The 21960-nt window shown below is 41.8% G+C and overlaps 1 protein-coding gene across 2 annotated transcripts in view; it reads right to left on the bottom strand.

Annotated features, from left to right (window-relative positions):
- Positions 1–21960, bottom strand: part of spire2 (spire-type actin nucleation factor 2) — a 91601-nt gene that overhangs the window by 14816 nt on the left and 54825 nt on the right. For both annotated transcript variants that reach the window (XM_078544446.1, XM_078544447.1), the window contains 6 exons: positions 18029–18193; positions 14724–14810; positions 9224–9350; positions 6456–6631; positions 4140–4344; positions 1504–1643 (listed from right to left, as the gene is read on the bottom strand). In XM_078544446.1, the coding sequence (XP_078400572.1) occupies positions 1504–1643; positions 4140–4344; positions 6456–6631; positions 9224–9350; positions 14724–14810; positions 18029–18193 (900 nt within the window). The remainder of the gene's footprint in view (positions 1–1503; positions 1644–4139; positions 4345–6455; positions 6632–9223; positions 9351–14723; positions 14811–18028; positions 18194–21960) is intronic.

The following is a 21960-nucleotide window of genomic DNA, read 5'->3' on the forward strand; positions in this document are numbered from 1 at the left end:
GTGGATGTGGAGAAGATGTTTCCTCTTGTGGGAGAATCTAGAACTAGGGGTCACTGTTTAAAAATAAGGGATCGCTCATTTAAGACAGAGACGAAGAGAAATCTTTTCTCTCAGAGGGTTGGGAGTCTTTGGAAGTCTCTTCCTCAAAGGGCGGTGGAAGGAGAGCCTTTGAGTATTTTTAAGGCAGAGCTAGACAGATTCTTGATTAACAAGGGGATGAAAGGTTATCGGGGGTAGGCAGGAATGTGGGGTTGAGGTTACATTCAGATCGGTCGCGATCTATTTGAATGGTGGAGCAGGTTCGAGGGGCTGAGTAGCTTACTCCTGCTACTAATTTGTATGTTCCTATGCACCGTATTAAGTGCAAGTTGTTGTTGTAATATATTTTTTGGATATTCAGATCTGCAATAGCGGCCTCAGGTTCAGACTTACAGCAGGTTCCCTTGGCTGCATTGACAGAGCTTTTCACGATTCTCATTGTGCCAGAAGCGTGGTCCTTCACAGAAATGTCCTGCCTAACAGCCACAGTATGGCTTGAGTGGGCATAGCTTAAGCTGGCCCATCCCACTAAGTGACAGATGTGGGCAGAACCTATCAGCCACCAAAGCGCTGAATATTGGAGTAGCAGCTGCAGGAGCATTTCATAATCCAGCATAAAGTAGTGTAGGACATATCAATCCCAGACCAACTAACAGCCAGCCAGAAATGCCTAGATAAGCTCAGAATGACATAGATCATACATTGTCATCAAGAGAAAGCACTGGGGTAAAACACACTAGGCATTTATATTGATCACTTATAGGGCAATGTGTTGATTTCACTTATTTAATGTTTGTCCAGAACTTACATCTATCTAATGGTGGTGAATCAGGTACCAGGAGATCAAAAGATTAATTGTAGTTGGAGTAATGCTGAGGATAATATTGGTGCAAGTATATATTGCACATGTTATTAGCTAAATGAATGGATCAAGCCCTTAGTTGAATATCCTCTCTATGGCAGCCTTGCGCACTACTCTTACAGGTTGTTAAGGTTTTTCAGCAACATAATTCTCTTGGCTGTTGTTAGTGCACTGATCTAGCCTTGTTTGTGGATGGACCTCAGCTCTACTCAGGCCTTTTCAAATAATAAGGTTATAGAGCACAAAGAACCTAAAGACCCTAAGCAAGTCTGTATTGCAAATGCCTCCTAAGATGTCCATGCATGGGACATTACTTCAAGATCCCAATATTTGACTTCAACAGAAATTAAAATCGGGAGAAGTGTATAGCGGCAGTGATGAAAGATTGCCCCATTTACACCATCACCAAAAGTTAAAGTGAACCCATTACAAATCAAGCCCTGCCATTAATAATCAATCAGTACAGGCAACATATCTCAAATGTACCAACTGTTCTTGCAGTGGAACAGCTGTTGACTGTTTGAAAATAGGCACATATTTTGCACCTTTAAAATGTGAAAACCAGTCACAAAGGTTGCCTAATAGTGAGAATAGGTACTCACCAGCCACTGACATTTGGAAAAGGTTGGAACAGTCTCTGGAATACCCTTCGCAGACTGACGGTTGTCTCCCATTACCGAACAAGAACGGGTGCTTCGAGCTGCCTGGAAATCCATAGGCTGCATCTCTGCATTTTCTCCAACTGAAAGTATAAGCAAGTGTTTGTGGGAATTTGGTACAGTGAAAAAGCAAGATCAAAGCCTTATTTTTATCATCAATTTTCTCCTCTCCCTCCTCCTTTGAATGTGTTGATATCTTTGCGGACGGCCTCTGATATCTATTGTACATGGTCATTCTTCACATTCGAACCCGGAGCCAGAAGGCAATTCAACCACAAAGGACTAACAGCCAAGTAAGGAAGGATGGGAATCTTGGCCGACTTTCTCCTTCCTTACACAGGGTCCCAAGGTTTGGATTAGAAGGTGAAAGCTGAGAATATTCTTAAACTCTATTACTCAGCTACTCAACTTATTAACCAGCTAAGCAATCAGAGAAAAGAAAGAAGCCACTGAATCTTACAGATTTTATGACCTACTCAGTTGTTACATAATTTTAGGTACTAATATATGGAAACCCACACAAAACTATGCTGTAGCCTGAGCGCTCAATTTTCTGGGCAATTTTTTTTTAAAACGTAAAGGTTCTCTCATCATTCACAGAAGGTGAATCATTATTCAGGTTGAAAGAGATCCAGCTCCTTAGACTCTACACTTAAAAGTTTCTTCATTGGCTGTAAAATGCTTTGGGGCATGCTGAGGATGTGAAAGGCACTATCTAAATGCAAATTTCTCCTTCTTTATATGCACTTATGATGAAATGGAAGAAAATTTGCAGCTGCGCCTTCAGTTGCCAAGGCTGTAAGTTCTGCAGCTCCCTTCCTAAACCTCTCCACCTCTCTTTCCTCCTTTAATATGCTCCTTAAAACCTGTTTCTTTGATTGTGTTTTTGGCCACCTGTCCTTATATTTCCTGTGGTTCAGTGTCAAATTTTGTTTGACAAAGTTTCTGTGAAGAGCCTTAGGACATTTTACTCAGTTAAATGCGCTATATACATATGAGTTGTCGCTGCTGAAATTCAAGGACAACATTTACAGTTTAAAAAAAAAACACACACAACCAAAATAGTATACTCACTGTATCAGGAAAGTTTCTTGAAGACATACAATAGCTTATTTTCATGAACATGCAATGAATAATAAAATGTTTAAAGGCAGAATGCCGACAAAGAAAGATAATGCACCCCAAAAGAATCAGCTCAAGTCCTAGCCATTGCAGTTTTCATTTCTCTATAACAGCACTGCCCACGAGTATGGAGCACTTCATCAATTGCTACTATTACTCTTTAAGGGCTATGCAAGTATTGAAATCAAAACTAGAGTGCTAAAGTCAAAGAATTGTTACATGGCACTGTGAACTTTCAGTTAGGAGCCGAGTGCTTACGTTACTTGAGTGTCTGGTTAAACCTAAGACCCCCAACATCCTCTCCCTATTCCACGGCAACTCCTCAGGCAAGTGCAGGATATGCAACATTTGCTCTTTGACCCGCTCCCTTCCAAATTGTATTGGCTGCTTACAATGTGGACTCCTCTACATTGCAGAGACCAAATGCAGATTGGGTGATCACTTTGAGCATAAACCTCTATTCACTTCATGAGCTTCCAGTCACTTGTCATTTTAATTCCCCACTTAGACCTCTCTGCCTTTGGCCACTGACACTGTTCTAACGAAGCTCAATGAACAGCACCTCGCCTTTCGATTAGGCACCTTACAGCCTTCTGAACTCAACACTGAGTTCAACATTTTCATATCACAAACACTGCTCCTATTTCTTTCAGATAGCCATTGCCAGCAATGATTATGCTTTTGTCATATACAGCTCCTCTCAATCCAACATTTGTTTCTTTTATTGTTCCATTACTACTCCATTTTGCCACTTATTCTCTTGTGTCCCTCACCCTATCACAGACCTTCCCTTTTGCTCTTTCCACTGCACCACCCTCCCTCTCGGTTTGCTTAAAACCTGTTATATCTCTAACTTGTCCAGTTCTGATGAAAGGTTTCTCTCTCCACAGATACTGCTTGACCAGCTGAAGATTTCCAGAATTTTCTGTCATTATGTCTGATTTCCAGCATCTGCAGTATTTTATTTTTATAATAGCTCTTTTTAAGAACAGCCAATTGACAGAATATAGGATCTACAGGCATTAAAATTACATCAATGTAAAAGCTTCAAAAGAAGAGCAGTGCTTCATTTGTTCACAGGTAAAGTATTTTTAACAACTCAGACCCCTACTTGCTCTATCTCCTGTCAATAAGTACTGAAGTACTAAAATTTATGCAGTACTCTTACACAGCTGTGTGATCATTTAGCACTTTTATCAGAAAGTCATGAGTTTGAGATTCAAGACTGGTTATCAGGAACTCCTGAGTCTTGGTTATCAGCCAGGACATTTCACTGAACATTAAACAGTAAATGTTGGGGTGGGGAAGGTCTCAGACTGAATTGCTTTATGAGCAGTCACAGAACACCAGTCATGGAAAGGCCTCAGCACTGACTATAAGCTCTCTCAGCTAAAGGGAACATTGCATAATAATGAGCAGTTTCTCCATGGGAAAAGGAAGAAATCACATTAACTTACCTTTGTGCAGAGGCATAGCTCCAGTTACAGTCTCAGTCTCTGAATACAGTCTCGCGTCTGATGAGAGAGAAGCCGATTCAGATCGTGACAGAGCTAACTCAGTCTGTAACTGGATGAGATCATGTTCTGAGAATGAGCGATCACGTTTTAAAGGAACTGGGGAGCTCGTAACCCTTCGCATCTCTCCACTTGGTGACTCTTCCTCCTTTTAAAAATAAATATTGCAACTAGAATAACATTTCTGAGTTTGTGCATTACTCAAATCTGCTCAGGAGCTGCTTCTAATTACAAACAACATTACCCCTATTTGGTAGAAAATTATAATGAAAGTGATTGGTCCATAATATGAGAAAAAGTCACACAAATGTTTATATCCTAGTGTCCCAAATCTTGGTGGATTAATTTGTGATCTCCGACATCAACAGCTTTGCTCTCATGTACATTTGACGTTACAAAAATGATCAGTGACTCTTCAGCTTGCTCACAATCATGGGTAAGATGATGCTATCATTTAAAAGGTTAGATATGGAGAAGGCATCTCTAAGGTCAGGCATGTACAATATTATAGGCCTATGGAACTTTTATTTAACACAGCACTTTCATAAGCGGTCAGGAAATGAAAATGACTGCCAAGGCTGTGATTATCGCTCATCCATGGTTGTCAAAGTGGCTTACTAGTCCAATACAGAGGGCCGTTAGGAGTTAACTGTGTTGTTATAGGACTAGAGTCACCGTTAGAGCAGACCAGGTAAATATGTCCATCCCTAAAAGACATTAGTGAATCAGTTGTTTTTTTTTCAATAATCTGGCAGCGTCTTGGTTGCTTTGACTACTAGCGTTTTTTTTTCTAGAATTTTTAAGCCGAGTTCAAATTCCCTAAACTGCCATTGTGAGATCTGAATTCACATTCTCTGGCAAAATGACCAGCAACTGGTCTTCCTACAAATCAGGCCCAAATGCATGTTGGTCAATTCCTATTAGGAATAATGAAAATTCCCATCATTTTAAGAGTAACCTATCAGTGTATAATATGTGACGATTTCTCAGTAATCTGGTGCAAAATAAAAAGTAATAGTAATTGATACTGCTGCAGTACCATAAAGCTCTAAAACGTCATTAACAAACTGGTGTCTATTGCTATTGCAGTCCTCTAGTGAAATTTGCTATCTCAGCCTAACCTGTGACAACAACCTAGGGCCTTTTGGGGTACAGTAATTTGGCGATTATGTTACTAGTCACCTTATTTAAGGAAGGATGTAAATGCATGGGAGGTGGTTCAGAGGAGGTTTACTAGATTGATACCTGGAAAGAGCGGGTTGTCTTATGAGGAAAGGTTGGACACACTGTGCTTGTTTCCACTGGAGTTTAGAAGAGTGAGGGGTGACTTGACTGAAGTATATAAGATCCTGAACGGTATTGACACGGTGGACGTGGAAAGGTTGTTTCCTCTTGTGGGTGAGTCCAGAACTAAGGGGCACTGTTTTAAAATGAGGGGTTGCCCATTTAGGACAGAAATGAGGAGAATTTTTTTCCCCTCAGAGGGTTGTGTGACTTTAGAACTCTCCGCCTCAGAAGGCGGGGTCATTGAATATTTTTAAGGCGGAGCTAAGTAGGTTCTTGTTAGGCAAGGGAATCAAAGGTTATCGGGGGTAAATGGGAATGCAGAATTCAAAACACAAAAGAGCAGCCATGATCTTAATGAATGGTGGAGCAGGGTCCAGGGGCCGAATGGCCCACTTCTGCTCCTATTTCGTATGTTTGTAATCCAGAGACAGGACTACTAATCCATGGCACTTTGAGAATTTGAGAATTCAGCTTAAAAATTCTGGAAATTAAAATAAAACAGCTATCACTAAAAGTGACCACGAAGCTGCCAGATTATTAGAAAACCAAACTGGTTCACTGATGTCTTTTCAGAGTGGACATCCTTACCTGATCTGCTCTATATGTGATTCTAGTTTCACAGCAATGTGAGTAACTCGTAACTGCATTCTGAAATGGGCTAGTCAGCCACTTGGGAAACTATGGATGGTCAATAATGGTAGCCTTGCCAGTAATGTCCATTTCCGAAGAATGAGATGGAAACCTTCCAGGTCTATTTTACTCAGCTACAGAATGCACAATAACTTAACAGCAGATGACTCTTAATGTTCACTGTTCTAGGGGAAGTCAAGTTTTGCTCTTGTATTTATGCCATCAGGAATGTACCTTGTTGTAGTACAAGCTTTAACTTTCTTCAAAGATCTATCTATCTTCACATTGGTTAGAAATATTTCAGTTCTCATTGTGTTGTAGTAGATTAGGTTATATTCCTACCTCTGAAATGTTCATTTCATCCATTTCAGCCAGTGTTGGGGCTTTAAGTAGTACCCTGGGTCTAGGCCGCTGTGTACTTCCCATGGACTCAGGATTGGAGAGATCTATGCATGAAGTAGACTTGAGTTCATCAGCACAGGCATGCACAAGGCATGGCAGTGATCCAAAGGTTACTTCTGCAAAGGCAATGAATTTATAACACAAAGATAAACAAGCTAGTTAGCTTAAGCTTGCACTAACCATCTCTAAGCGTCGGACTGATCTTCCATCATTTATTTTTGCCCTTTGGAGAAAATGTGCATTGACTTAAACGCAATTTAGGATTCTCATTTATATTTACGATGACTGAGCAGGTGAGAGCTACTTAAACTTAATAGTAGGACAATTACATTAAGTAGAGGTGAGCGGCTATTAAACATGAATATGTAGTGGGGATATGTTTGCGACTTGATTGCAGCTGCACATGGACATTTGAGATTTTTAAAAAACAAGCAAATTATAATTTGGACAGAACAAATAAGATCTGACTGTTTGATCAAGTCCCCCAAATTCTGATTTAATTCATAAACCTTACTCATTTCATAATTTGCTTAGTGATAGAAATAATTGAATTGGCACAAGCTGGGGCTTGATAAAAATTTCAAGCTGATTGTACTTACCCCTATTATGTTCTCTGCTATTCTACAAGACTAACAACTTCAGTTTATAGTATTAGATATCAGGGTGTCTGACATCATCACTACAAGCACAGGGCCAGCATCATCCTGCTGGCTCCAGACGAGCACCATCCTGTCCACTCCAGACTAGCACCATCCGGCTCTTGCTACGTTCCTGTCCTCTTTCTCACAGGGAGTTCCACACCAAGCTACACGCCGTTATGACTTGGGATTTTTTCACTATTCCTTCACTTGTCGCTGGGACAAAATCTGGAACTTTCTTCCTACCAGCAAAGTTGGCGTGGACTGCAGTGATTTAAGAAGGCAGCTCACCACAACATCTCAAAGGTAGTTAGGGATGGGTGACGAATGCTGGCCTTGCCAGCGACACTTACATCGCATGACACATTTTAAAAAGGCATACGTATAATCGTGAAAAGCTCATCAACAATCTTGCAAACACAAATTGAAGGTAAGTCTTGGAGACAACATCTGAACAGGTGTTCTTCTTGTGACTGTCAGCCAGGAAGAGAGGGCTGGCTGCACTGACAGTGTGGCTGCGCAAAGCTGTGTCTCACAGTACCTCACCAATGTTTGCTGGTACAAGTATATCTACACACCCTGTCCTGAGGTTGCTGACACTGGGTTTGAGGAGAAAACATCAGGTGAATCAGCACACAGCTGAGGTGGAATAAGTAATGGTGTTAGAAAAGGAGCAGGAACCTGCTGCCCATATGGCTGCTATCAATCACATCTGCACTTTGGGAAATGCAACAAGGGCATGGAATTGGGCAGCTATGTCATGCTAAACTGTAAAGCATAAGAATAATATTATCCCCGTCACCCCTGGTGAGCTGTCTTCTTGAATCATTGCATCCACAGTACACCCACAGTGCTGTTAGGAAGAAAGTTCCAGGATTTGACCCAGCGACATTGAAGGAACAGTGATACATTTCCAAGTCAGGGTAGTGTGTGGCTTGGACAGGAACTCCGTGTGTCTCAGTGAGTGAGAAAGAAGACAAGAACATAAGAAGAGCAGGATGGCGCTGGTCCGGGGTCGGCGCTGGTCCTGGGCCGGCGGGGCCGGTCCGGGGGTGGTCCGAGGGCGGCGCTGGTCCGGGGCCGGTGCTGGTCTGGGGGCCGGTCCAGGGCGGCACTGGTCTGGGGCCGGCAGTGGCAGCACTGGTCTGGGGGCGGCGCTGGTCCGGGGGCGGCGCTGGTCCGGGGCCGGCGCTGGTCTGGGGGCGGCGCTGGTCCGGGGGCGGCGCTGGTCTGGGGGCAGCGCTGGTCCGGGGGCGGCGCTGGTCTGGGGGTGGCGCTGGTTCTGGGCCGGCGGGGGCGGCGCTGGTCCTGCATTTGCAGGAAGACGTCCTGTTGTCACAGTTTCCCTGTTAGGGTAAGACTCCCACTTCACTTTTCCTTAACTTCCTGATGCTTGTGAGTGGGAAATAACTAAAGTGCTGACTGTTCAACAACATGTGAGCCATTATATAAATACATCTTTGGGAAAGAAAATGGCTAATACTGCTGATGAATCCAAATTAACTGGAAGGAGGTGAAATTGGAATAGTTGAAGAGGATGTTGGTGATCTAATCTTTATGACAGAGATGTGGCCTCAGGGCTAAGACAAGTCTTGTAGAGGCTATTCAACCCATATCATTGCCGGGTGGCTGCCACGGCATAACACTGGGTAGGGCACTCCATCCCTGGTATCATTTAATCTTCTTAAATGCTTTCTTTGGTAACCTTCCTTGGCATGAAATTCTAGGATAGAGAGGGCTTTGTAAGCAATCTTAATTTTGTGCCTGAGGATAGCAGGAATGAAATCAGAATGTACTTTTTGCCCACAAGTACAGTGGAAATGTGTCATTCTCCACCCCAAAAGGCTGCGGATGCTGGGTCTGTTGAAATTTAAGGTTGAGAGCGAAAGATTTTTTTTTGTTAGGTAAGAGTTCTGTGATTCTGATTCTGTGAGTATCATGGAGTATGGTTCAAAGGTGGGTAAGCGACGTTGAGGTACATGTCAGCCACGATCTAACTAAATGGTGAAACTGGTTCAAGAGACCCAATAGTTTACTCCTGTAACCTATAAGATAACAACTATAACTCACCATTGTCCTTGTTTCGACCAGCTGTCTGCACTGGTCGAAGCTTTCTCTTCGACTTGATCTCTTCCAGAATTCGCTCATGCAGACTGCGTGGCTTCTGAGGCTTTGGTCTAAGATTCCTTTCAGAAACCTGAGAATAATTAGTCAGAAGCTTTTATTTTACCAAGAAGGAACACTGGCTAAAGCACAGTAAGTACAAGAAAACGAAAGTCAAATTTGAGTACTACATAAGATTGTAACCTATGATTCATATGTAATTTTCAGAGTCTTTTTATTCGTTCATGTCCCACAAAATATGTATGTACTGTATCCTGTGTAGTGCCCGTGCACACCCAAATACACATTAAAAGAAACTGCAGCACACAGTCTGCATAATCCTACCAAGCATCTACTTGTCAGCTGAAGCCTAGCAGGGCAAAAAGTTGAATATTTTGATAAACAGGTGCAGGAAAAAGAAAGCCACCAGAAAACCAAATGTACACAGATACACAGCTAGGCAGATTTAACCTTATTTTTTTGTTTGTACAAATAATGAATTTGAGGAAACTGCATATATTAGTGCAGACTTTATTAGACAAGGCATCTGCAGTTTTGAGAGTGCCAACGTTAAACTCAAAGAGTTTAAAGAATGGATATTGGACAAGAGGTTTTACTGGTGTTTGTACAGATGTTATACAAGAGTGGAGCATGATTTTAGAATTATATACTGTGCAGCAGAGAAAATTAACTGTAGCAAGTGGATAAATAAAAATGGCAATGAAGAAGGATCAGTATTCAGAACCCACCCAAATACTGATCAATGCTCATGGTGCCTGAAATCCAGCGCCCAACTTGGATAAGGCATTTGAACAAGTCTTCTTGAGTGTCCCGTCTTCCATTCTTAATTAGCACCTTTCTTAGAAAATATCACCACCTTCAACACCTCTTTGATCCTTTTGTCTGTAACATCTTTTGATTATCTGCTCCTATCACTGCTTGCTTATCTCCACAATCACCACACCCTCAACTTCTCTCTCTCCCCCGCCCCCCCCACCTTAAACCAGCTTATATTTCATCTTTCTCCTAACTATGCTTCAGTTCTGCCGAAGGGTCATGAAGACTCGAAACGTTGACTGATTTCTTCTCCACCGATGCTGCCAGACCTGCTGAGTTTTTCCAGGTAATTCTGTTTTTCTTTTTAAGTAAGATATGTTAATTGCACCTTAGCAGTTGGCAGGTTTTGAACAAGCATAGTTGGATGCTTTCAAGGAGGAGATGTTCCAAAAGATGATTTCTACATGGTTCTTTAATGGGTAGAGGAGAGAAACAAGTGCTTTAAATTGATCGTGCTTCCCCCCCAGAGCAAATTAAAACACATTGGCACAGATTTTAGCAATAAAAATAAACGGTGAGGTTGTTAGCAAAGCAGACAGCAACTTTTGGCTTGCGCACAAACGTGGAAATCCGCAAGCTGACGTCTGAGTTACACTGTTTCTCCAGAAGCTGTTCCTTCAGAGTCTTCACCATAACAATGTCTCACTGAGAATTGCAAAACTTCATCACTAGATTCCAACTAAATGTGCCAGAAAAACTACAGCTCTATAAGCAAATTTTTAATGGTGTTATAAGTCTTAACCGCTGCTAACTTCTCTGGCACAAAAAATATATATTTTTTTTTTACAAATGTGGAATCTCATTCCTTCAGGTTTTAATTATTGTTAGAGATTTTTAAAAAAAAAACTTCTTGTTTCTGTCTCTTTTATCCCTCTCTGAATCCCATCTTTCCTTCCCTTTTTTTTTCAAGATTTGGTGTTGAATTCAATATTACTACAAGATTGGCTAGGTCTAGACCAGAGACTGCTTTAGTCTCTGCATGTCTCAGTAAAGATTCTTTCTTCAATTTGATTGGTTAAAGAGACACATTATGGGCAGGATTTTGCCCTTGGCGGGGGTGCTTGGCAGGGGTGGGCAGGGGCGGTCACGATACCCACTGCTGCTCGCGACTGGCTCTGCACTGCGATTTCACGTGGGCGGGCCAATTAAGGGGCCCGCCCAGCATGGAATGGGAGCGGCAGCGCTGACTGCTGCCTGTGCAGGCGGCCGGGGGGGGGGGGGGGGGGGGGGGAGGAGGAGGAAGAGCCGGGCCTAGCGCGAACTTCGTGCATGCGCGCGAAAGAGCGCTTCAATCTCCCTGAGGCAGCTCCGTGCCTCAAGGAGATGAAGCGCTGTTTAAAATAAAAAATAAAGAAAATAAAAACGTCAAAATACATGTTTCCTTATGTGACTCTTGTCACATGAGCTGGGCATGTTTTTAATTCAAAAAGAAAATTTTTATTTGATGTTTATTTGTTTTAGGAAACCTCAACCCGCCCACGGATGAGGTTTCCTAAAAAATGTCAAGGCTGCTTGGTGTTTTCACCTGTCCGCCAACCATTAGGTTGGATGGGCAGCGTAAATTTGACTTAATTAGCTTCTTAATGGCCTTAATAGGCCTTTTAATTGTCGCCAGGCATGCAGCTGACTCCGGCACGCGCCCGCTGAATGAAATATCGCGAGACTGCGCGATGATGTCGGGATGCTCACCCGACGTCATCGCCCGTCATTTTATGCTCGGGCATGTCAGGCGCGCGCCCGCACACCAAGCACAATATTCTGCCCTATGACTTGCCCTATTCATACAAGTTCCAGATGCCCTGGAGAGGGTGCTGTGCTCTTTCTCCTGCCTGACAATAACCAGCATAAGCGAAAACGCCCAGAATAACAAGTTAAGTGCAGTGAACTGACTGTAAAACCCGAGCATTACAAACAGAGAACAAGAAGGTTTATGGGAAATAGTAGTGAGGCCTCAGAACACGGCTTTAATGATAATGCATGGTCTACCTGAGCACACAATTAAGTTTTTCCTAAAATGTAACATATGATACTTTTCTGCAAAATAATTCCTTTAAATGTCAAAGCTTCAAAATATGAAAGTCATGGAAATTAAATATCTAAAATGACTGACAAATCTCATCCTAGTCTTAGTCATGGGCAACATTTTCCCCCCCGTCGTTGGGGGGGGGGGGGGGGGGGGGTGGAAGGGGGTGGAGTGTGGGAGTGGGTGAGCAGCCTTCCGATCGGTGCCCCCGGTCAGGGGGGGCGCTGCCATTTTAAGCAGGCGGGCCAATCAAGCCCCGCCCAGCGTGACGTCCGCCAGGAAGTGCCGTGCGCTCCCTGTGCAGGCGGCGGGGAGTGGGAGGCAGGGACTCCCTCGGCCAGGAGCGCACTCTATCACACATGCGCAGATTTCCCTGAGGCAAGGCTCGAATTGAAAACTTCAAATAAAGGTGATTTAAAAATTTCCCTGCCATGTCTCCTCATGTGACACTGTCACATAAAATGGGATACGTCCATAACTTTTATTGAAACATTTCATAAAAATTTAAATACCCCCATGAAACCTCATCCCGCCCGTGGATGAGGTTTCATGCTTTTTCCGAAGCCCGCCAGGGCTCCCGGCCTGCCCGTCTTAAGGTTGGACGGGCAGGTCCATTAATCATCTTAATTAGTTTTTTAATGGACCTTAATAGGTCGTTGACAGCTCGGTGGGCGTGCAGCTGATTCGGCTGCCCGCCCGCCAAACTGCAAATCTAAATGATGCGGGGTGATGTCAGGACACACGCCCAACACGTATCCCCGTGTCATTCGACGTGTCAGCGAGCGGGCCCCGTCCCCGTCCCCCGACCGGAAGATGCTGCCCCATGTGATCAGCCTGAGCTGCAGATACAAGGGTAAGAAGGGATTTGTCGTGCAGTGCTGGAGTCTTAATTCATACCCCATTAAAAAAAACTCATTTAAAAATGACATCTATTCAGACATGGACTAATGACCATGTTTTTCAGTGGTTTCATAAATACCTAGTTCATGGTTCATAATAATATTTTAAGAGGTAATTTTTAGTTCTGGGAAGATTAAAGTTTAACTGTAGAAAATGGGATAAATGCAATTAAAGCAGCTTGAAGGCTAATACAGTTAAAAAGTTGGGACCATGTTGTCCTAAGGGGCTAACAGCTAGCAAGGCAAGGTCATGAAACAGCAGGTGGACTTACTTAGCTGTGAAGAAATGCAGTCCAGAGAGTTGTTTCATTTTTGGAGTTAAAGCTACAACTGGTTTAAAAGCATTCAGTGAGCCCTGGAAGGCTACGTAGTCATGGAGATGGATGGAGCTTGACAAAGTTCTACAGTTTCAGTTCATCTGTCTGTTTGCTGTGGGAGTGAGTGTTCTGCAGCAGGGGAAAAGACCACACCGAAAGGTGCTGCTGTTAGCTGGCTCTGTGTAGTTGGGGCTCAGAAATATCAGGAGCTGTTTGATAGCTCTGTGCAGTTAGGGCTCAGAAGAAGCCCTGGAGCCATTGGATGCAGCTGGGGTGATTGGAGCTGAGTGAAATCCAGAGGAAGTGTCAGCTATGAAAGAGCTGAAATTGCGCCAGTAAGTGGAGGCTGGATTGCAGACTCAGAAATCAGTGGAATGGAGTCTTGGGAGAAGAGATTGAAGCCCTGGGAGGTGTGCTGTCATTGAGGTTTCTGAGTTGGAGCAGTTTTGAGGGAATTCAGTGGCTAGACCTTTGAAAATGAAAAGTTTTGAGTCCCTCATGAGGGAGACAGAGTTTCAACGAGATTGGTTGACTCACACTGTTAACTGACACCTGGGTTGGCTGCTGAGAAAATCAGTGGAATCTACCACATTTGCTATTTTTTGTGCAGTGTGGTGTGTTCGACAACAGTTTGCCTGTTAATTCACATGTACCTCATTTTAACTTTGAATGTTAGGGCATAAGATAGATATTATAAATGTTTTTTTTGCATTGTAAATTGAGTTCTGAATAAGAGCCATATGGACATGAAAAGCTAAATCTGTTTCTCTCTCTGCAGATGCTACCAGACCTGCTGAATCTTTCCAGCACTTTTTGTTTTTATTTCAGATCGCCAGCATCCACACTATTTTGCTCTTATTATTGTAAATTGTTTTATCTTTTTGACCTTGTAGAGTTAAGTTTATTTTTGGTTATTCAAAATCCATTGAATCTTGTGGCTTTATTTCCTTAGTAAGTGTCTTGAATCTCAAACCTTGTCTACTTTAAACAAAAGGTTATTGGTCCCTAACCAGAGCGTACCAAAAACTTGGGGGTCTGGTCAAGGATCATAACAGTGGGGAATGAAAGCTAATACACAGATAACATTTAGATTGGGATGATCAACAATTGACAAAAGAAAACTCTTACCTAAACTTACAATGTCCAAAGAAGGCCTTGCCAATCCCCTGATAACAACATAGGAAGCAGCAAAGTAGAGAAAACAGAAGTCGAAAGCAGGTGGAAACTGAAAGTGATCTGGGAGAGCCAGCTCAGAGGTCCTCACTAACAGCAATCAGAGGGGATGAGAAAAGAAATGTGAGGAAGAAACAAAATCCATGGAGAGAAAAAAAAAGTACAAATGGAAATGTCTGATGGCAATAGAGCAGTTTGGGACTAAGAGAAGTTCTTACCGGCTTTAAAGGTGGCCGTGATCTTATAAAGTCAAGAATGAGTTCATGAGCACTTTTCTTCACACATGGCGGGATGTCACCATCGATCTGCAACAGATATGCAATTCTCCTTGTGTTAATCAAATACTCGACTTACAAATTAGCACCAATGCAAAAATAATATAAATAGATACACTGAAACAAATCAGCAACGTTGGCTGTTCTTTAGCAATCTTGTACAGTTGCTCAGTTCTTCTCAGAACTATAAGAACAATAAGATAGTAAGCACCATGCCTCAGCATCCAGCCCTTCAAGAGAAGGTAAGAGAAAAGGGGAGTCATTTATTTTAACATTGTATTTGGTTCTCATCATACTCTGAAGTGTGAGTCTATACTATTATATTCTAGTAAGCCAGTTGGTGAAAGGTAGCTGGAGCCAATCTTTACTCAGTCTAACATTTATTTACATTACAAGCATATATCTCCTAATTCAACTACACCCCAATTTCAGCGAGTTTCTTTTGTATCTGCTCAAGTGAAATCCCAATTAATACCCTCCACCTGCCTATAATTAAACACAATTGATATACACTTAACAGATATTTTACCTATTTGCCTAAAATAGACTACAGCATACAAAAATGGGGAAAGTATTGCATAATTACTTTATATCCTCAAAATGCATGGGTACTTTTCAAATTTGAGACTCAGTGGAGAGAGTAACTCAGAGTGTGCATAGAATTCCATATTCTATTACATGAAAACAATATATAAGCCCTCTCCAGGATTTGTTTGCATTGAGCTGACGTACATTATAATGGTGAATCTACAGAATTAGTGTACAATAATCTTAAGGTAAGTACATATTGAAGGGAGAGCTGAATCACATCAGTATCCATTCCCTCTGCACTGTACTCATTATAAAAAACATGCAAATGTAGATAAATATTGTTCAACAAATTAAACCAAACTGAGAACACACATTCACTAGTTAAATATGTGTGCACCTTTTATTCTGGTTATTTCAAATTACTTGACCTATAAAATATCTGCATCGGTGATAATCTGAAGTAAATGCATCTGTCCACACATATCAAATCCCCTCCCAGATCCTTTGCTAGAGCTAACTTAAAGTCTGTCTAGCTTAGCTGCACAAAGGAAAATGCAAACGCACTCACAGAAATAACTACTAAAGATGAAGAAAAAGTGAAGATTAACTGAAGGAGTACGTTATTCAACTTTGTTTTTGAGGAACTGAAAAATTAAGATACTACATGTAGTACCAATTTCATAACAGATACAGATGTTTGCTTGCAGAAAACAAGTTACAAAGTGAAGTCTTGTAAAGGATGGGATGGTATTTTGAACAAGCCAATTTTAATGGCAACACTCAGTGAAAATGCAAATTCGCTGAGTGCATCTTAGAAAATTATTGTTGCAGCAGAAGATGTGATCAAGTATATGTGGGAGGGGCTCAACAGACCCCTCAGCATTATTGTAAAGTTCATTTATTTCACTTCAGACACAAAAGTTGGAATAAAAGAAAAATAGCCTTCAAGATGATTTCTCAATAATAACTCGGATTTTGTCAGAAAATGAACATTAATTAACATGCAAGGTTTCGAAACAAACTTTAAATCCCCAGGGATTCAAGGTAGAACACAACACTGGATAAAAAGTTGCGTAAATTATTAAGAAATGGAGAGGTATATGATCAAATGGCAGGAATGCAGGGAACCATAGGGGTCAGTGCATGGATCCTTGTTGTATCTAACCTACATTATTTACCTAGATCTCAAAATCACATGCAAGCTGTCAAATTTGATTATACAAAAATAGGGATGGCAACTGAAATTAAACATTTGCAGAGGGAGTTGCACTGGTCAAGGAATTTACATTCCAAGTACATGTAGAATGAAAAAAAAAACTCAGAAGCATACAAAAGCGCTTTACATACAATTAAGTCCTTTGAAATGTGGTGACTGTTGTGTAGATAATTATAACAGCCATTTTTGTACACAGCAGATTGCTCAAGCAGCAATGAGATGAATGAGCGTGAATTCCCATTTTAGGCAGTGTTAGTTGAGGACGCTGACACTGATAGTTGGGTAGGACACAAAAAAAAGCTCAATGCTCTTCTTCATAATGGAGCAGATAGACCGAACCTTGGTTTAACCTCTCTTCCAAAGGACCACATCTCCAACAATGTAGATCTTCCCTTGGTAAGGCACTGGAATGTCAGCCTAGATTGAGGTTTGAAACCATGACCTCCTGACTCGGAGGTAAGAGTAACGCTCAGTGAACCAAGCAGACAAAGTGGAATTGAAAGAAGAAGAAGAGCTAAAATGGAACTTTAATGATGTTCACTCATCACATTCAGCATCCAGATAACACAAGAACTCAGATTTTAAAAAATAAACATAATGTGCCATTTCTTGATAGAATAATAGGGTACGAACCTAAAGACATTAATTAAGCATTACAAAGCACTGCCAGGAACTGTGTTACATTTAGGATCTCATGCTACAGAAAATAGGTGTATGCATTAGTCTGTGGGGGAACACCAAAAGTGATATTAAACAAAAAGTTGGGGGGGGCGGTGAACCACGAGGGAAAAAAAAACTCAAAAATCTGGGAATAAGCAATTCAGACGAGCCCTTGAGGTATCTGAGCTATGACGTGACATTAAAAAGCACAGGATTGTGAGAAGGCTCCAGGAGTTGCTATTCAAGGTTTTTAAGGGAACAGATGAATTGAACCCTGATACTTTGCTCCACATCGTCAAAAACCAAGAACCAGGGCATAGGTTCAAGCTCAGAAAAGGGAAGGTTCACAAACAATTCAGATTGAATTACTTTACTCAGAGGATGGTAAATGTTTGCAATGGACTGCTAAAGGAAGTAGTATAGGTAGCCAGTATGGAATCACTCAATTAAGAGAAAATTAGATAAATATTTAAGGATGTGTATGATTAAAAGACATTTATCTTAGGGACCAACTAAAAAAACTAATGAAGCAACAAATATATTTAAAATATTAAACGTTATGTTGTGCATGAGATAAACTACAATACATCAATTTATCGAGAAGAACATTTTTACTCAAATAATTTTAATTATTTTGTCAAGTGGGTTAGTAAAATCAGGAATGGTTTTGAGACCTTCAAAATGCAGATGGACACTATAATAGGAGAGTCCGGCTGTTAGGCGGATGAGATTCAACATGACTCTCAAGTTCCTATGATTTGTTGCTTCCCTTCATGGGAGCAGTCATATGACAGGACAGAAGTTGATTAGATCTAAATAGGAATAAAAACAAGACACTTACCATAACTTTGCGCAGTTTATATTTGCGTGCTCTAATGTCCTGCATTAACATCTCAAATGGAGTAAGGTGGAATTCTGTTGGCAGGGGATTATACTGCTTCTCCTGAACTTTTTTTAGTTTTACACCATGACGGAGATCTCGCATTAGCTGCACCCACAGACGAGCCTGCAAGCACAGAGGAAATATCATTCGCAAACATGTTGCAACTTTGGAATAGGCGGAATCAATAGCAACAACAAAAGTTACAATGGGGTTGAATAAAATTTATTGAGCGGGCATAAAAAACATGAGGAGGGCACTCAGTAGAGCACATACCTCCGCCATGCTGTGTTAACTCAACATTATTACAATTACACAGCTCTTCCTTGAGGCTCTGTAACTACAAAACTGAAAAAAGAAATCTTTTTATTAAGAGCTTCCATCTCAGATAGCAGGCTTCAGGTCAATTCATATCCAACAAGCTGCTCTGAAAACTCTGCTCACATTTTGACAGCTGTGACAAATTGCACCACAGCTGAGACAATCACAAATTTAACACAATCAACAATATTCTAAATAAAACAACCTATAACATTCTAATAAAAATCAATTCACCCACTCTCCCATTGTTAACAGATTCTTTTTAAAATTCCAGGATTCGGATCTGCATCTTCACCAAAAACAAATCAGTTCTTCCTTGGGCCAACTTTCCTTGAAATCCGCCCATTAGTATTAGTATTTTGAGATGTATTGTTTATATACGGAGTCTAACAAATAGGATGAAAACATTGGGGAGAACTTTTCCTATGGTGGGTGAGCTGGGCGGGAGTGGGTGCGGAGCTGATTGCCACCCGCGATCGGCTGCGCGCAGCCATTTTATGCAGGTGGGCCAATTAAGGCCCACCCAGCGTAACACGCATCCAGCAGCGCTCAGCGCTACCTGTGCGGGCAGGGGGAGGAGGGAGAGTCGGGGCCTGCGCTCTTTTGCGCATGAGTGCAAAAAAGCACAGCAATCTCCCTGAGGCACAGAGTTGCCTCGGGGAGATTGAATAGATTATAAAACTTCTTAATAAATGAAGTAAAAATTTATTTAAACATGTCCCTTCATGAGCTGGGACATGCTTGTGAAGTTTGGAAGATTGGTTTATTTATTTTATAAAAGCTTCAGGAAACTTCATCCCACCCGTGGATGAGGTTTCCTGAAAAACGTGAAGGCTGCTTGGGCTCTTCGCCTGCCCACTAACCTTAAGGTTGGACAGGCAGAGTTCTTAACTAGTTTAATTACTTTCTTAATGGCCTTAATAGGCTGTTGACATTCAGGCAGGCGTGCAGCCACCTCCGACGCGTGCCCGCCGAACGAAATATCGAGATGATGCACGATGACGTTGGGACGCACGCCTGACATCATCGCACGTCATGTTACATGTTGGGCCCGCCCCCGCACGCTGACTGGAAGATTCAGCCCATTATCTCCATCCACCTTCAGTAGCAGAGGTAATCAGTATGAAGGTGACAACGTAATGGAGGAGGCCAATGCTGGTGCTGAATTCATCTTCTACTCCTGGGTGTGCAAGGCTGGCACACTGAGAAAATGTTTTATAGTAGGGCATGCCCTACATACACCTAGTCCAACTTAATGGGTCTTACAGCATTTTCAAATAATCTTGACCATATGAACTGTTAATAGCTATAGGGAAGAGTGAGTTGGCTCAGGTTTAAATATTGATTATACCTTATTTTTTTCTTAAATCTGTTGCTTTTGTTTCTTCAGATGACATTTCTCCAAATGCAAATACAAAGTCTAAGCCAGTCACGGACATAACCTCAAGATGAAATCTCATTAATCCAGATGTATGCCACTGATAGCAGACCACACCTGGAGTACTGCTCTCCTTACCTAAGGAAGTATATACTTGCCTTAGAGGGGGTGCAACAAAGATTCACTAGATTGATTCCTGGAAAAGGAGGATTGTCCTATGAGGAGAGATTGAGTTAAATGAGATATAGTCTCTAGAGTTTAGAAGAATGAGAGATGATCTCATTGAAATGTACACAAAGAATAAGTGACTTGGTAGGTGCTGAGACTGTTTCTCCTGGCTGGAGAGTCCTGAATTAATGGCCACAGTCTCAGGATAAGGGGTCAGCCATTTAGGGCTGAGATGAGGAGAAATTTATTCACTCAGCAGGTTAAAAATCTTTGAAATTCTCTATCTCAAGGAGCTGTACACACTCAGTCATTGAACATATTCAAGACTGAGATAGACAGGTTTTGGAAACTAAGGGATGTGGGAAAATGGAGTCAAGGTAGATCAGTGATGATCTTACTGAGTGCTGGAGTAGACACAAAAGGCCTTATCACCTACTGTTGCTCCTATTTTGTATGTTCTTATAGTAAGGATTAAAGTTCATGTCTCTCCACCTCAGCCATGTCTTTCCAATTGTATTAAATCTGACACTGTTTTTTTATTCATTCATGGGATGCAAATGTCACTGGCATGGCCAGCATTTGTTGCCCAGCCCTAAATGCGCTTGGGAAGGCGGTGGTGAGCTGCCTTCTTGAGCCACAGCAGTCCACAAGGTGCATCGGTACACCCACATTGTTCCAGATTTGTGACCCAGTGACAGCGAAAGAACAATGATGTAGTTCCAAGTCAGGATCAAAAATAGCTTGGAGGGGAACTTCGAGGCGGTGGAGTTCCCATGTGTCTGCTAAATTTGCCCATCTAGGTGGCAGAGGTTGTGGGGTTGGAAGGTGCTGTTGAAGAAGGCATGGTTAGTTGCTGCAGTGTATTTTGCAGAGGGTAAGTACTGCTGCCACTTTGTGTTAACGGTGGTGGGAGTGCCAATCAAGCAGGCTGCTTTATCCTGTTGAGCTGCTTGAGTGTTGTTGGAGCTGCACTCATCCAGGCAAGTGGAGAGTATTCCAATACACTCCTGACTTGTGCATTGTAGGTGGTGGACAGGTGTTGGAGCTGAGCTACTTGCCACAAAATTCCAGGCCTCTTGACCACTCTTGTAGCCACAGTATTTATGTAGCTGATCTAATCCAGTTTCTGGTCAATAATAACCCCCAGGATGTTAATGGTGTTGGATTCAGCGATGGTAATGCTGTTGAATGTCAAGGAGATGTGGTTAGATTCTCTTTTGTTGAAGGTGGTCATTGCCTGGCACTTGTGTGGCACGAGTTTTACTTGCCACGTATCAGCCCAAGCCTGAATGTTGTCCAGGCCTTGCTGCATATGGACATGGGCTGCTTCAGTATCTGAGGAATTACGAATGGTGCCCATCCATCTGATGGTACCCCTGATTCCCACTGACTTCAATTTTGGGGATGGGTAGAGGAGGGATTTTTATCTTGACAGGTGAGAAACCCAAAAGATTTGGTGCAATGCTGGTTTTATACAACACCTGACTTTACTCTCAATGGAGAGTAATATTGGGTGGGGCATAAAATCAGCACTCCACCTGATCCAATTAGTTTCTCAATGGCTGGAATAAGTTAACCTTTCCCGCTGGGTGTCAAAGTTACAAAAGCTGTTAAAAATCAAGCTGCTTCACCAATTTAAATCTACACATTTATAAACAATATTTTCAATTATGAAACAGTAATAAAATCACAGAAATGTGCCATCAGGATTTTGTACATGTAACACATTGTGTTGGGAAAGCCCTCAGATATCTTCATCTCCTAATTGTATATGTGCACAGTGCAAATTCTGTTTAAATACAGCTGTAAGTTCGGAGCTTATTCAAGGTTGCAGTAATGTTTGTGCACATATGATTTGTTTTTGTACTTGGTGGAGGAGAATGTAATCATTGATCAAATTTTGGAAACTCAGGGCATCACGGAATAAGTTTCAAAAATATAACAGGGTCCATACGTTATTCCATTTTCATTTCTTTATCACTAATTTTTTTTGTGTACGCATAATAAAACACTTCTCCATTGTGCT

The sequence above is a fragment of the Cetorhinus maximus genome, chromosome 6 (genome assembly GCF_964194155.1).
Source record: "Cetorhinus maximus chromosome 6, sCetMax3.hap1.1, whole genome shotgun sequence".
Classification (NCBI taxonomy): Eukaryota; Metazoa; Chordata; class Chondrichthyes; order Lamniformes; family Cetorhinidae; genus Cetorhinus; species Cetorhinus maximus.